This window comes from Vanacampus margaritifer, chromosome 11, assembly GCF_051991255.1.
Source record: "Vanacampus margaritifer isolate UIUO_Vmar chromosome 11, RoL_Vmar_1.0, whole genome shotgun sequence".
NCBI lineage: Eukaryota > Metazoa > Chordata > Actinopteri > Syngnathiformes > Syngnathidae > Vanacampus > Vanacampus margaritifer.
This window is the reverse complement of record NC_135442.1, coordinates 12,417,178-12,433,617: the sequence shown is the minus strand read 5'-3', so window position 1 is coordinate 12,433,617 and position 16,440 is coordinate 12,417,178. Positions and strand designations below refer to the sequence as shown.

At 40.9% G+C, this 16,440-nt stretch overlaps 1 protein-coding gene across 3 annotated transcripts in view; it reads right to left on the bottom strand.

The window, feature by feature from the left end:
• The window catches only part of igsf3 (immunoglobulin superfamily, member 3), a 106,945-nt gene extending 93,548 nt beyond the window's left edge, over positions 1-13,397 (bottom strand). For 2 of the 3 annotated variants that reach the window (XM_077579433.1, XM_077579435.1), the window contains exons 1-2: positions 13,041-13,397; positions 12,783-12,891 (exon numbers count right to left, since the gene is read on the bottom strand). In XM_077579433.1, the coding sequence (XP_077435559.1) occupies positions 12,783-12,822 (40 nt within the window). In that variant the 5' untranslated portion in view covers positions 12,823-12,891; positions 13,041-13,397. The remainder of the gene's footprint in view (positions 1-12,782; positions 12,892-13,040) is intronic. The other variant, XM_077579434.1, reaches the window with a different exon arrangement.
• Positions 13,398-16,440: the final 3,043 nt, after the last annotated feature.

Here is a 16,440-nt window from a genome sequence, read left to right as displayed (position 1 = left end):
CATGTCCAGTCCCTACTGAATTTCAATGTACAATCTTGCTCGGTGACGAGCTGTATTTGCACTTGAGCCAATTTGCACTTGTGTTTGTGAGTGGTGGTTACAAAACCAGCCTTTTATTGTCTATATTATCTTGTTTTCTCAATTTAATACATCACCTGCATGAAGCTAATTTCATGTTTAACCAGCTATCGGTTCGCTAAACTGTTCAAGCTTACCTGTCTTTGTGGGGTTTATAGTGATGCAAAGTTTGCATGCTGTCTCCCCCCCCCCCCCCCCCCCCCGGATTTTATAAAAAGCATGAATCCAAATGTAATAAACGTTGGAGCTCCCTCTTTATGATACATGCTTCAAAAGGTGCCCTCTGCACTACCAACATCACAGGATACTGTTGGGTTGCCAGTTTTGGGCGCGCTACACCCAAAATAACTTTCTTTCAAAAACAAAACAAACAACACTATTTTCAAACATGAGGTCAAGTCTTTCATAGGTTTTAACCAAGCAAGTCCCTTCAATCTGATTTGATTCCCCCACCTCTAGAGATTGAACGTTGTGGACTCCTGCTTCCATGCCAGAGTTGTTATGAGCAGAATAATGGAGCCCATGAGTCGGGCCATAACATGGTTGTAGCGAAACTTACCATTGCTTATGTCATGTTATTATTTTTATTCCCCACAATCTACAGAATTTGCAATGACCGATTAATCAATTATTCTGCTCATAAAACAGCGCTCAAGGGCCATCGATTCAACCCACCAGAGGCCACCAAATGTTGTACACCTTTTATTGCCGTGTTACGCACCATCAAACAAATACTCTAGATGCAACATTAATTTTAAACTGTAGATATGCAGCTGCACATCTCAGTCGCAGGCTGTGCCAAAACGGATAAAGCAGCATCAGAGTCACATATGGCACAGCGGTGTCAACATTTTGACGTGCAAGTAAAATTGGGTTTGTTTGAAGATTGTTCTCTACTAACCTTATTCGGAATAAATAATTCAAGCTGCAGTTGGGTGGCATGAGTGCTTCTCCAGTCTCTGATCACAAAGGTACAACAAATTTGTGCTTGTGATCATCTCAGTGATCTACACACACAGACCATGACATTGGGATCACTCGCAAAATCTAACAAGAGCCAAGAAAATAATTGTATTGGCATTTAAAAAGACAATAACGCTCACTTTTGATTGAAATGCTTAAGGCTTTTTATCACACTACATTTAGCGGCATCGACTAACCCATTTATTCATTGTGTATGTGGTGCAAGCGCACCACGCATAAAAGTAGAAAAATGTTCAACTCGGGAGCAGCGTAGCTGTGATGTCACTTGGCGCATCCAATAGGAGCGGGGCTGGCGGAGTGATTTCAGAGTGGTCACAGCAGTCATGCTACTTCCTGGTAGGCCACTGAGCAATCGATTCCAAGTAAGGTCGTAGAATTCGGAATTTCACCCTTTTACACTACACACACGCAAATACAAATGTTAAGATGGCATACATGAGATTCATTGTGACTTTGTCATTAACATCCAAACTAAGTGTTATATTTTAAAATTAACACTGTGTGGATCTTGCCTGTGCAGTTAATATCTGTTGACGTTGACGACATTTTGAATCCGGTTTCATTCTCCATATCCTAAATGAAAAAAATGTTTCAAAGCCCAAACAAATTTCAGTTTAAACTGTGTCACAAAATACATTGAAGCTACACGGAGAGGCACATTATACATAGCTGTGAGTGGTCACATGACCACTGCATCAGTTAGTGTTTAAACACGGCGGGCGGTTTATGCTCTGATGTGGTCGTTAAGCCTTCTGGTTTGGTTTCTAACTGCGGGGGCAAAAGAAATGGTGTTAAAGCTATGTTGTAAAACTGGTTTACACTGATCCCCCCCCCCCACACACACACACACACACCACCACCACACCTACATTAACAGAGACGCTACTGCCACTCCCATTAACTCCATTTGAACACCTGCTCCCCCCACCAGTCATCCCATCCCCCACCCGTGCCTCATTTATCCAACAAAGACTTCACTCTTAAACAAGTCAAATACTATAAATTATAAACAAACACACATACACCCCAAAAAAAAAACTGCTAATATAGTGTCATGTTCAAGCGCAATCACTTTAAGCGTTGGTGTTAATTAGTAAAATCGTACACTCCCCAAAAAACTGCACTGTCGTCTCTAATTATCCATCTTGTGCTCATGCACGATTGCGACGTGAAAGCTGTGTCTACTTGATGTAGACTGGCGAGATTTTGTGTGACTGGCAGCTCGCTATCAGTTCGCAGGTTTGCGGATTAAGCCGCAGATCGGGGAAAAAAACTAATTAACTATTAATTAGTGCGCTTCAAACAGACTTTTACGCCATTGTCAGTCATTTTGCCTTTGAGGCAGCAAAAGACATGTGCTTGTGAATTCATGCATTTATGCATAAGCAATTAGACACACAAACACACACTCAACTCTTTGGTTCTTGCTGTAAAAGTAGGGAGAACGCACATCAACGGAGCATAATGCCAGCCTGAGCGGAATGCTCTTTGTAGGAACAAAAGTGTACTTTTAGAATAATAAATAATAATAAAAAAAACGCATGCAGACAATTAGTCGCGCACATCGGGAGTGTGAGTTACTGAATATGGATCATCGCATTGCAGGTGGGGAGTGGTCGCCATAGTTACAAGAAGGTGGGGACTGGGGAGCAAGACTACAATGAACGATAGCAGCATCTTGTGAAGTGTGATCTTTGTGTGTGCATGTGTGTGCGAAGAAGTAAAGCGGAAGCCTCTGGCTGGCCCTTCATTATCACTTTCAAAGCCTGACAGCGAGAGGGGCGGAACAGACAAAAATCCCAAAGGGGGGGATGGGTCTTAGTTGGTCTGTTCGGCAAAGCAGTGCAGGTGCTGTAAACAGTCCAAGGTGGCTTCAGCTGTTACATACAGGGAGATTCGCCCTCTAATCAATTCACTGTCATGATGCCAATACGTGCTAAAAGTGAGACGCCAACACCGGAAAAGGGAATAAATCTACATTGCATGGTTGGCAAGTGACAATTCAATGTTTTTGTTCTCAGGTGGCACAGTTTAGATATATTGTCCATCTTTGCAGCGTAAAATGGATAGAATTGGACAATTTTATTTCGGAATCAGGTTTCTTTGAAATGTGGTTGAAAAGCCAATATGTATCGGATATCTGCCAATGAGGCTGCAGCGTAAACGCACTGATTGTCCATAACCAGGCCAACTTAACCGTGTAAAACATTTAATATTTGGTATGCTTTGCGTGTAATTTTTTTTACTTTCGTGTAGTCATTGCATGGTACGTTTGACAATTTTCTGTGCAATATCTAGGCTGATTCAGGGTATGCTTACACGACAGCATTCTAGCAAAAAATGTTTTTGAAAGGTTTTGCGTACATTTGACAAAAATGATACTTCACATGGATCTTCAACAAAGACTGGATAACTGCATGCCGGGCCAATAACTGCCCATATTGTGTCAAGAGGCACTACCACAAGAAATGTGTCCCTTTTGGTGTTATTATGTGAGGGACTATTATTTTAAATACCCTTTATTTGTGCATTGCTATGTGAAAAACACTTTTGTCCCTTTTTTTCCCAGTTTTTTATATTTATGTTTTTTGAATGAAACTGAATACAGACATCCCAAAAACCTAAAAATGAAACCAAATGCAGACATTTGAAATACCTAAAAAATAAAAAATAAAATGGGGGGGGGGGGGGTATGAACACAAATGTTTTTCACATAGCAGCGACGATATTTGGGTTTGGAATTTGCTCGTTGGAGGCAGTGGTTGAAACGACTAAACGTTCCATTCTCGCACATGGTTGTTATGTAATACTTAACATGTCCTCTAACTTTCAGATTGAGTGCTTTCAGTGTCTCTACAGAAAATGTCTTGCTTACAAAAATGTTCAATTTGAGACCAGTTTCAAAATATTTGCAGTTTCATGCTCCAGAATGCAGTTGTCGTAAAAAAGGTTGTCCCGAACAATGCCGTTATCATCCATTTTTAGCCCAAATGGTGTCCGGGATAAGCATCTTCATTTTCAGGGCAGGAAGACCATTATCACCACAAAAGCAGTGGCTTGTTTTTACTTGTTTTCCATATTGGTTGAGATAAATATTTTTGCCACGCAGGTTACGCTCGGGTTACACTCCAGGACACACTGGAGTGACTACGTCTCTCGGTTGGCCTGAGATCACCTTGGGATCCCTTCAGAGGAGCTGGATGAAATGGTTAGGGAGAGGAATGTCTGGGCTTCCTTGCTGAAGCTGCTGCCTACGCGACCCAACCTTGGATAAGCGGTAGTTAATGGACGGAGGTTACGTTTGTCAACAGGGTTTAAGAAAGAGCTCTTTTCTTGGATTGCAAGAGTGGATATTTTTCAACATTTTCCTTGTGCATTAATTTTAAGGTCTCTACATAGGTGCATGGATTTACTAAATTACATCCAATAAATGATTGTTTGGCCTCGGAGGTCTGCACTCTTATGAGCAGCATAACGAATTCCAAGATTCAGCACGTTACTCTCAGACAACATATTTCCAGAGGTAAACAAGCCAACATGGACATGTAGCAACAGGGATAATGAATTACCGGCATCGCTAACCTTGTTGTCGATGATGACAGCTTTAGTGTAGTTACACTATGCCTTTTATTACCTTGCTCCCACCTACACGTGCAGGAGGAAGCAATTGTCCGGTGGTGTTGTCAGCTATGTGTGGAGTTAACACACTCGCCAGAATCGTTCATTGGTCATGAGACGTGGTTTACAGTCAAGAGAGTGAGGATAGAGGTGATTTCTAACAATGTGATAACAAAAACCCTCTAGGTAGAGTTGGTTTTGTTATAAAATATCATTTATAGAAAAGAAAATGTGTGGCCTTAAGGGAGTTGGAAATCTCTTTTGGATCCTCCTGCGGGTGGGGGAAGTTTCTAATTGGATTTCTTTGAAGAGGAGCTGGGCTGGGCAGTGCACTGTTTGCAATTGGAGTGGGGGAGGAGGTCAGGGGCTACTCACTGGAGGAGTATGAGGATGAGGAGGAGGAGCTGGAAGCAGCTGGAGGGCCACTCATTCAGCTGAGAAGAACACAGTGAAGTGTTCCAACAGAAGCACTAAGGGGGTGGGTTTTTTTAGGTCGCTTTGCCAAAACATGAGATACAATTCAGGAGGAAAGGCCATGCAAAAAACCTGGCAGGAAGTTGAGATGTGGAGGAGTCCTGTCAGTTATCTTGCGCTGGTGCTTTACCTTCAGCCATTTTCTACTGAATCACTGCAGCAGACAGGAAGCCTCCCTCAAGACCTTGATTCATTTCACATGCTCCCTTATCTTTGTATATGAAGTGGAGAGAAGTATCATATCAGGGTCTCAGGTTTGTGGTGAGTGTCTCTTCACTACACTGCGTGAGAACGATTATCTGTAGGGTTACCCATAACTAACTTCAGTTTAGCCTGTATGCCGTTTGTCTTTTTGAAACGAGTCATGGGAAACCACAACACAGCTGAATGCAGTATGACAACGACATAAATCTATCATATCCACAAGAGATGCTGATTATTAAACGTACTCAAGTGTTTTATTAGCCAAACATGGCTTGCTCTGACCTACCCATCAGAGGATGGGAAAATGCTGACATCATTGCGACCCAGCTAGCTGGCCCCTGTAAAGCGTAAATCAGCACTGCTGATTCTGAAGGCCCTGGGCATACTACAGTCAGTGACATGGCAACATTGACTACGATTACATGCAGTCAATGTTCCAGAGTCTGAAACATTTGGGATAACCCATTTACATGTGTGAGCAGACAGAGTTACTCCAGTATACATCTCAATTTTGCGCCATTATAGTCGTTATACGTCACTCACCATACTATCAAGGTTTCTTCTTTGCTCTACAAGTTTGGTTAAGTGCTACGTCGCCATGTTTCTTTACCTCTGCTAGTGTATTTCCGACGTGGAGAAATGAATTGGTTTAGCGAGTGGCAACATAAAATGGCCGCCGCACATACAAGTAATTTCTATATTCGAAAGACCAAGATTCCTTTTGAACAGAGCATTTGCAGAACAGAAACCAGAGTTCCATTCAAAGGAGTGACGCGTTCCGGTTAGAAAAGAAAAAAGAGTATTGCAGGGGTCTTATTCTGGTTTTTGAAAACCAGAAGAGTGAGCGAGCATATTTGAGTTTTTGCACATTTATTACATGGCCTTTCAAAGGGGTTTTGAAAGGGTTATTGACTGCATGTAAACATAGTCACAGAGACTGAAATCTGCTTTGGTGGAGAAAAATAATCTACTGGAAATACAGTAGATAATTAAAAAATAGACTGCTGGGAATAAATATACTGTAATATTTTAGCACAATTATTAGCACTGCACGTGATTAGGCCAGTAAATAAGGCCTTGCTGGGCCTGACAACTCACCGCTGAGAGCTCAGCAGCAAAGTGGATACTGTTGAGTATCAAGAGCACAACGTTAGAATATGAGCTTGTGAATGTGAGCTCCAAAGTTAAAATGAGTGACAAAGAATGTACAGTGTGTGGTCACCCACATGGTATCTGCCCACTTACAGCCGTGGCTGAGACGAGGTGCTACACGCAGTAGCTGATTTTGCCAACAGAAATTTGTCAATAGTGAGTAGAGCCTTGTCAACAGGGGAAGCACAAAAATGTTTGCCTGAGAATCCCATGGAAGTAAAACATGGTGGTTTGGTGTGAGCTTCCAGAGGAGGCCGTGAAGTCTGTATTACATGCCAGGAGATTGCCATATAGGTAGAAAACACGATTGACCAACTTGCTGTAGCTCTTGCGTGGGCCTTATCTGATCCGAAAGCCAAGACAAACATTAGACAACGTGCCTCCGCAAGCGCAATTGATCGTCGACAAAGACACATCTCAGCCCGCAGCAAATGGACGCGGGTTTTCAACACACACCTGAGCTTTCATCGTTATTTACAGGAAACCATCACAGAGGTGACTGACAAGCCGATTGTCTTCCGCCTCTTCTGCTGGGGGGGTTTTCATGCCACTTGAGTCGATGTTGTTCAAACAACTGAACAAAAGGCGTGCTGTCATGGGTGCACACAAAGATGCGCTTACGACGCAAACAAGGACGCACGCGACTACGGGATAAAGCAGGCGCGGGAGAATAACAAGAGGGGTGGCAAAAGGGAGCTAAAACTCAGGCTGGTGCACGACTGAACATGTCCCCCCTCCTGAAGACAGGCACGTTTCACGGTGGGGGGAAAAAAAACATTGCAAAAGTGGAATTATGGAATTTTTCCTGTAATCCCAACAGCGCTCGCACTTGTGTAAACTCAGTGGTGTAGTCCAGGGACTATGTGGGTATACGGTGTATACCCACTTCTTTTTTTTTTAGTCAAGTTTGCATCTACCCACTTCTAAATGTTCAATTTTGTGTCTACCCACTTCAGAATCCTCCTGGATGCGCAGTTTTTGCGCACCATTCAGCCATGACGACTGATATGTATATATTACTGGATCGGTTCTGCTATCGGCTATCCAGTAATATATAGATCAGTGGTCATGACCCACCCTTCGCTGCATCAAACTGGCTGGCCTGCACTTCCTGCCTTATTGGTTGACTAAAGACATGAAGACTGATGCGCCAATCAGAGAATGTGTTGGGCGGGTTATGCCGAAGACTTTATTGCTAATACGTGAGGTGCCAATGCCACTCCAGTTGATTGACAGGTCACTCCGCCTCCTGGGCAATGATAGTAAATGTGAGTGAGGCGGAAACAAATAAACGTCTTTCCAGTGAGTGACGGCATGTATCCAAGCAACATACTGTACATACTACGAAAACATCATTCACGGGTAAGTTTTAAAGTCATAGTTTTAAACTACCGTACTGGCAGCAATATGACTGACTGTACTGTACAGAGGAGGATTTTGTCGCCAATACATTGTAGTTAAAATGTGCGTTTAGGCTAGGCTAACGTTATGAAATGTAATGTTATCCTAACGTTAGCAACTTAAGTTATCGAATTAGACCTAAACTATCTCGATTAGGATAATGTAGGGAACATGCGTAATTGTATCATTAACACAGTTTGCAAAGACTTTTATGCTGAAACCGTAATAAATGTATAGATCAGAGATTATCTCAGTGTTTATGAAGCTTTTCCCCCTTATTTTTAGGTCTTAATAACTTTAGCAAAGTTATTGAATAGCCTACTCTGAACAGTGACTTAAAGTACAGTTAGTACTTAGCCCTAACTTACATGAAGCACTTTTTTATAGTAGATAACATATTATTCATGTTTGCCTCATAATAAATACATTTTACAGTACAAACTGCTCCTGATTGATTCACGATAATTGTATCATTGTGCGTAATTACAAATGACGGCATTTCCTTACATGTCACTGTTTTTAAAACAGGGCGTTTTTCTAGAAGCAAAAAATAATATTTTTTTAAATACAAAAAAAAGTACCAGTACCGGTAAGTAAAATTTTGAGTATACCCACTCATCCAGGGACCACTACACACACCACTGTGTCAGCTGACACATGGACGACATTCCAAGTGTAGTAACAGCTGACTCATGATACTCACGGTGTGACCACACAAACACACACTTTAAAATCCCTACCATACAGCATGTTAGGCATCAGCTGTTGCGTCTCATTAGGAACAAGGTTGGGCATCAGGGAGTGGCCCTGCAAACTTTGAATCCTCAGACAGTTTGAAATGCCTCAGAGTCGCCCTCAAAATGGGAGGCATGCATTGTTTAAATTGTTTACAGATTCTCCTCTTAGGACTAAAAATGCACACCAACAGCGCCACAAAGCTCTTTGAAACACTAAAATGTATGAATTATTGAAAATAGAGTGTTTGAGTTTTGGCACCACATGGAAAAGCTAATCAACGCGTAATGGCTGTAAACACGGTCCAAAAATATTGGTTACACAAATGTTTTCATGCTGGTTGATTGACCCAAAATTGAGAGGATGGCTTTATAGCCACTGAATTTAATCAGTTTAAGTACTAATTTAAACTTTTCTCTTTTTTAAAAACAATTTAATGGGATAAGATTATTGTCACCAGTTCTTGGATTGAAGAAGCTGATCAAAACATCAGAGCCTTAAAAAAAAACATTATACAGAAAACAGCAATTGTTTTTCATTCTATTAAAATATTTAGCTATTTTCCAAGCTTTTATTGTAGTGCGAGTCATGCCCAATTAAAAAGCAGTCAACACGTACAAATGATTATGCTACAGATTTGTGATCTTTTCCTCCAGTGCTTAATTAGCTTGGTGGCCCACCAGGCTTATCTTTTTTACTGCAATTTAAAAAAAAAAGAAAAAAAAAGGTCAACTCCAGGCAACAACAAAATGGAGGTAAACAATAATATACAAATTTTTACAAATTACAAATCATTTAGTTGGCCTGGGCTGACGGTTCCTAACATTAATTTAAAAAGGGTAACCCTCCACGTCATCACTTATTTTTCGTATAAATTATTGACACACTTCAAAAGTAGCATTATAAACATGTTTAATCTTTTGCTGAGTATAGAAGGGTGCCAGATTTGTATCCACGTTTAAGAGGCCTAATTTATCTGAGTATTTTCAAGTGAGTTTTTTTTCTCTCTGTTTTTCTGTTTTTTCTGCTGCCATGACACATCCAAGTTTCAAATTAAGAGCTAAAAAAAATTTGATTAGTGTCATTTGCAACATGCAGTGTAAATCCAGACTGAGCACCTAATTATCTGGCTCTCTCAAATTGACACAGTTAAAATTCCTTGCACATATTCATATTAGTTTAACATAATTTATAGGTTAGTTTTTCATTTTTTCAAAATGGTATTGTTCAGTCAGCCACACACCTTTCAGATTACAACACACACACACACAAACATGCTGGAGATTCTCACTCCATGTTTGAAAAGCTAACAAGCATGCAAGCCTTGGGGCGCCGCTCTTGGTCGGGTTTACATCATACAAATAATCTCACACATAAACACACATCTGGTTGCAAACTCAGCAAAAAAAAAAAAAAAAGGCCTGACGCAAGATGTAAAGTGAAGTAACACGAATGCCGTGGATAGCTCCTGTGGCTAGATCGGCTTCTTCTTTTTCTGTGTGAAAAACGTATTGCAATTGTCTAGTCGGTGTTTTGCCGGGAGCTCAACTTGGCAGTTGCTTGTTTTTGGCTTATCCAGTTGGGAGAGAAGGAAGATGGACAGCTCCAAATTACAGTAAGGTCAGATACAATCCTGTCTGGATGTTGGTTGACCTCCAATTTAAGACAGCTTTTGCCCACAGGAAATAATGGAGAGAAAAAAAACTTTGCAGGGTCAACCTGTCACTTTCCTGTAATTACCTGTCCACACATTTTAACATTATTAACTGTCATGCAAATGTCAAAGTTAACCAATTTATTTTAATGAGGGTGCTGTAACATGTAAACACACCTATAAAAGTAAAAAGGACAAAAAATTACCGTCTCATCATCTTGTGGCATCCATAGGCATTTATAAACTTTTTCAGGAGTGGGCGTGTCAATTACTCATTTATTTTTACTAGGGACAGGCGATTACCGATGCCAAATATAGGTGTCGGGTATCTCTCCCTCTTTCACATAGCAGCGACGATATGTAGGAATGGAAAATGATTTGTTGAATTGCTATGAATTGTATTATTGTTAATGTTTTATACTTTGCGCTCTGTAAGCACTTTGTGACAACTGCGGCTGTTTGACAGATGACGTGACTATTTCATGGTCTCGGTATTCGCGGCGACAGCCGATACTGGCTGTTTTATGATCAGGAAAATTTGAAACAGAAAATTGCCATTAATTTCATGCAAGTTTCTTTAAACTGATCTGTTATTGTTTTGGGGCAAATTCTGGTGCTATCTGTACTTTGTGTTGGTGACTACTCAAAAGTTGAGTAGTGGTACTGGTATCAGCCTGAAAAAAAGTGGTATCGAACATCCCTGATTTTCCCTATTTGCAGCAAGGTTCGTCCCTACCCCACCGCAAATAGTCAAAGGCATGGCAAAACCTTATTTCACTTTTGTTTGAATTCTCAAGTTTTGCATCATTTATTTTTTTCAAACTGTAAAATCCTGAATTGGACACAAATTGGGCCATTCGACTTTTAGTGGTTGTGCTGTACATAATTGTCATTACCATAACACTAAGCAATGCATTAGTAGCCATTACCTTGTTTCCCCTCGACTGACAATAAAAAAAACAAGCCAATGACTTCAGCATCATGTCGCTTATTGCAGAATCAATATCCACCACAATGCAAGCAACATATCACCTTGCAAGAATATCGTGAAGCCCCCTGAACCATGATGCGCATACACCGACACACACCTACACCAACCACCCGCACAAACAGCTTCCAATTTCTCCGTATGATTCATTTTATTATGTAATAGCAGAAGCAGCACTTTCCCGGCCTTTACTGTAGATAAAATCTGTTGCGTTTATCAATTGGAAAACCACTCGTGTCCTAGTGAAAGTGCCTGAAATGGGATGGCAAGACGCAGTCAGGCGCAAATGGTAATCCTCTTGGCCGTGCGGGGGGCCCGTAGAAGCCCTCCTCCTCCCGCCGGCATTCAACCCCCACCCGGTTGATGACGGGCCTCCTGTATTCAAGAAGGCGCAAAAGCCATCTGGTGTTTGTTTGGGGGCGTGCGTTGGTGCCAGTGAGCTTGTGACTATGAATGTTTGCTTCGACCAGTCATACTGTGTCATAGCTTGTGTGAGACACCCAATACAGTAGAACTTGGGTGACAAATGTAAACCACAAACTTGCAAAAAGACGTCTGCGTGTATGACAAAGCTGAGTGATGTCATATCCTGAGGTAATGTATCATCCAGGTGCGTGTCAGAGATGTGCATGTGTGTGTGTTAACTCTTAACAATAGCAGGCAATCCACACCGGACTGCGAGCATCTATAGGGTTAATCTGTGACTAAGGTCTAAATATGACATTAACCTAGTTCAATGCACACACATGCACATCTGCTCACATGTTATTATTGCAGTGATTTGCAGTAAAATTTGTATCACTGGAGTATCAAAGCACCTTTGGCTTGTCGTTGAAGTGATTTCCCTCAATAGATTTGGTACCTTTGATTTTTACAGTTTGGGGACATGAATGTTGTCTTTGTATGTTCAAAGAGTAGCCTTGAATAAGCGTAATTAGCCCTGTAGGGTCCATCTGTGCCTTCTCTACTTTGCTGGACAGAAAGGGTCACATTGCGACGGAATATAAATCCATTAAGGGGAGAGAAAAAATCATTAGGCATTTCTAAAGTGGCTTGTCAATGCAGTCGCACTGTCTTTTGTACCCTTGACACTTTCCTTTAAAGGCTTAGTATCCAACCTGTGCTCTTTGAAGGCCTTGAAAGATTTCAGTTGCCTTGGTGACCAATATGTGCTCCCTTTTTTTAAATATATGATGAAAATTGTTTTAAAGGGTTTTAATGAAATGTGTATGATGTAGTTTTGTCAACGTATGTAAATATTTTTGGGTAGTTTTTTTAATGACAGGGTTTGTAGTACAAACGGTGTTCCTTGAGGGACATAATTATAGACTTTAACAGCTGTAGTACTAACTGATGCACCGTAATCTCCACCTGACGTTAAACTGACAATTCGTACAGTACATGCGGAAAAGACTGACCAACAGTGGATAGCAGATATGAATGGGGGGGAAATCAGTACAAGGAGACTTAAATATGTCTTCATGGTTGACTTACCGAGTAGCGCGAAGGCGACGAGGAGCACACCGGTTGCCATCGTGCCTTGGCCGGCTCAGCCACCCCCACGATGTCGCCCCTTCTGGATGAACAAAACGAGCGGCGTCTCCTCCGGACCCGGAAAAAGAGTGGAAGGTGAATCCTAGCTGCTCGTGGGCGAGACAAATCCACGCAAGGTGCTCCCACGCTTCCCCCAACGTCCAGCACAAACCAGCACCTCAGAAAAAGAAGAAGCGGGGACTCCTTTCTTCCGCTCACCTTATCGCCGAGGACGCGTGCCAGGCACCCGGGCGACCCAACCCACTCCCCGGCGTACTACCGGCACACATCCACGGACTGCGGAGGAGCTCCGGCTCACTCAACACTTCAAGTCCCGCGCGACTCTTTTTGGGATACAGCGCACTACACTGGGCGTAGAATATCCCCAAAATAAAAATAATAAGCTGACTTAAGTACGTGTTAGTTGCTTTTTTAACCCCCCACACGTTTTTTTTGTTTTTTTGTGCCGCTGATAAGAGAGCAAATCTCAGCCCCTGTGCTCCCTCCACGGCAAATCCCGGAGACGTAATCAATCTCCCACTATCGGCCCACGTAGAACCCGAATGGGCGGGCACTGTGGAGGAAGCAGGCACGGCTTTGTGCTGGGGGCACAATGCATCTAATTAATCAAGAAATATATTATTAATATAAACACACCTTGACTACTTCTTATGGCACCCAACGAGGAATAAAACTTTAATTATATTTAAAAACTAAAACAGTCCGCCTCGTTAATTCACCAGTTGAACAAAGATCACTCTTTGAAAACTTATCAGCATGTTGGACCGGGACCCTCCCCCTCTTCAGCCGTGTGTGACACCAACAGACACCCACCCACTGTGGGAGAGGTCATGATTTGCATGCGTGAGTAGCAAATGTAGGCCAGAAGCACACAGCGGGGGCAAGTTTGATCAAGACAGTCAACACTAACAAAACAAGTGAAATAATTGATGATGCAATGTAGGGATAGGCCCCCTGTCATAAAGAGACCGCCATCAACCCAGCGAACATGTACAGTTTGTATGTACTGTATGTACACCACTTGCTCTAGTTGGGCTTTGGCTGGGCATGGGCTTCATTGTTGGGCCCCACTTGGGCAGTAGGTGGGCAGTAGATGACTGAGCTAGAGTGTGAAGGCTTAAATTATAATTGCCAAATTCATCCAATAAATCTCATTTGTGTCTTCAGAATTGCAAGTCAAAAACTTCGTTTGACATCTTTGTCAATTTACCCAGATTCTCTGAGTTAATTATTTTCTTGGCCGGTGCATCATGCTCAACAAAGTTTCGTTGAAATCAGCTTAGTAGTTTGTTAGTTTTTTTCCTCAGATAATCCAATTTGTTGACTTACATGGCAGCGGTGAATAATATATTTAATTAGAAAATTTGTATTATTTCCCTTCATATTCATCTGTAGAAAGGTAATTCAAACAACAAAGCTAGCGGCAGCCTTATGCACATTGCTGCACAATGAACAGGAACACAAAAAAAGGAACACAAATTAACATGCATTCCACAACAAGACTCACAGAACTACAAGAGTGTTTGTACCTGCATCAGTGGGATTTAAAACCATCAACTTACATCTACATCAAGTATCGTAAATATGTTTGAATCCCAGAGTTGATCCATGCTTCTAATTTGGGTCTTCAACAAATAAAAAAAGGTTCAGAGAAACCTGTCCGAGCTCATAATCATGTGCCTATTGATTTTCACAAATCTGCAGCATTGTTCAGGATGATCTCAAATTAAAACAGAGTGAGTGAAAGTATGCTGGGAAAGGGAAAATGGATCCAAACAGATCGCTGCATCTCCCCCCAAAAAAACCTCAAAAAAGTAGAAAGTGAAGGCCGACACAACACTCCCCTACTGTGTTGTATAAATAAATGAGCAGGCCTTCACATGTGCATACAAGCAAGTGACATGCCATGGATCCATCTGCTACTCAATCATTCAACAGGGAATTGCAAGTTTCAAACTGTGCTTGAGTGCGACATGAATATCTTTTTTCTTCTTCTTGTTGTTTTATTGGAACCAAAAAGTCTGTTTGTTTTGCTTTGTGGACTTCAATTCAAACTTCCTTAACAACCAGTCTAATTGTTGTGAGAGACCAATACAGTGATTTAATGAGCTCTGCCTTGTACAATGGAACCATTCAGCTTGAACACAATCCATATTGGGTTGATTTAACAATACATTTCTCTTGTATTAAATAGAGGGAAAAGATATTATTTATTCCCAAGTCATCTGTGCCCATCATTAAAAAAAAATACGTTATTAAGTGTACAAGTAATGCCTTAAGTAACTTTTTAACATTCCTGCACGTCATAAAAATGTAAATTTAAGTTGACTGTGGAGGTGAGTCTCTCCTATCAAAGGAGACAAATTATGCATTATTTTTGCAAATCAAAACTGTCCCAGGGGTCTTAATAACATAAGTGACATGCTTTCATCAAAATGCCACAACGATTAAGAATTATAGGACACTTAACATACCATTTACTTATATGGCTGAAAAATTTATCTCATTCAAATTGATGTCGCAAAGTAATAAAATGCATTTCTAAATATACTGTATGTATATTTATTTATTTATTGCCTGGGTAAATTCAGTGTTTAAGTGCAGTCCATATAGTTGCATATTATCGTTTTATGAAACATGAAAAGTTGACGAGATGAAGCAACATCTACATTTTTTGCACTACTGTTGGAATCAGATTAATGATTTATTGAACTTGTGAAGTTGTTGTAGTGAAGACTTGAAAGACCACAAGTAAAAGTGTTTAGTAAGTTATCAAGTCTTGAAGTAAAGCAATCATGTGTCATTCTTCGCAATGTAAGATGGCTTAATTTGTTGCTTTTGTTTATTAAAACATACATGGGAAGATGACCTTGAAAAAATAACCGCATGTTAAATTGCAATCACAATTTTGGGGGGTTAGAGAATTGCAATTAGAATATTTCTCAAAATTGTTCAGCCCTAATTTCTTGTTATTACTGAAGTTAGCCCATTAGCTAATAAGCAAGTGTTTGTCCCATATAAAACTAGGCCAATGACAAATATGAATTTCGTTACCATGACAACAGTGGATGGGACAAGGGGATTAGCCTAAGGGAGCAGGGCCCCAAAAGTGAGCACCCATAAAGACAAAAAAAAAAAGAAGCTTTTTCACTCATGGAGCACGTAGACACATTGGCCTTTTGTGTGTATGTAGCAAACACAGCCCATCACACCATGTCCACAACTTCCCCGAACAATCAAATAAATATATTTCACTTACTTCTACTATTCAGTAAGAGTAGGTGCTGTATTAGTCATTTTGAATAATGGATAAAGAACATATATGCTTGTTAATATTACTACAACCACAATGTTTGATGCTAACTGTTAGCATGTCACTGGTATTTTTCATCATATGTTAGCATTAAGCTAGTGGCCTATTCTTACGGCAACGTTGTTTGATTGTTTTAAATGTGAGTGGCCTCTTTTTTTCATGTTGACTATTTTCCATCTTATTGTGAAGTGAGATTAATTGAGTTCACTTTCACCATACATCGCTCGTATCTCTAGTTTGTGCCAAATGGCATCTCCTATCATGAAAAACTTTTAAGTAAGTTCA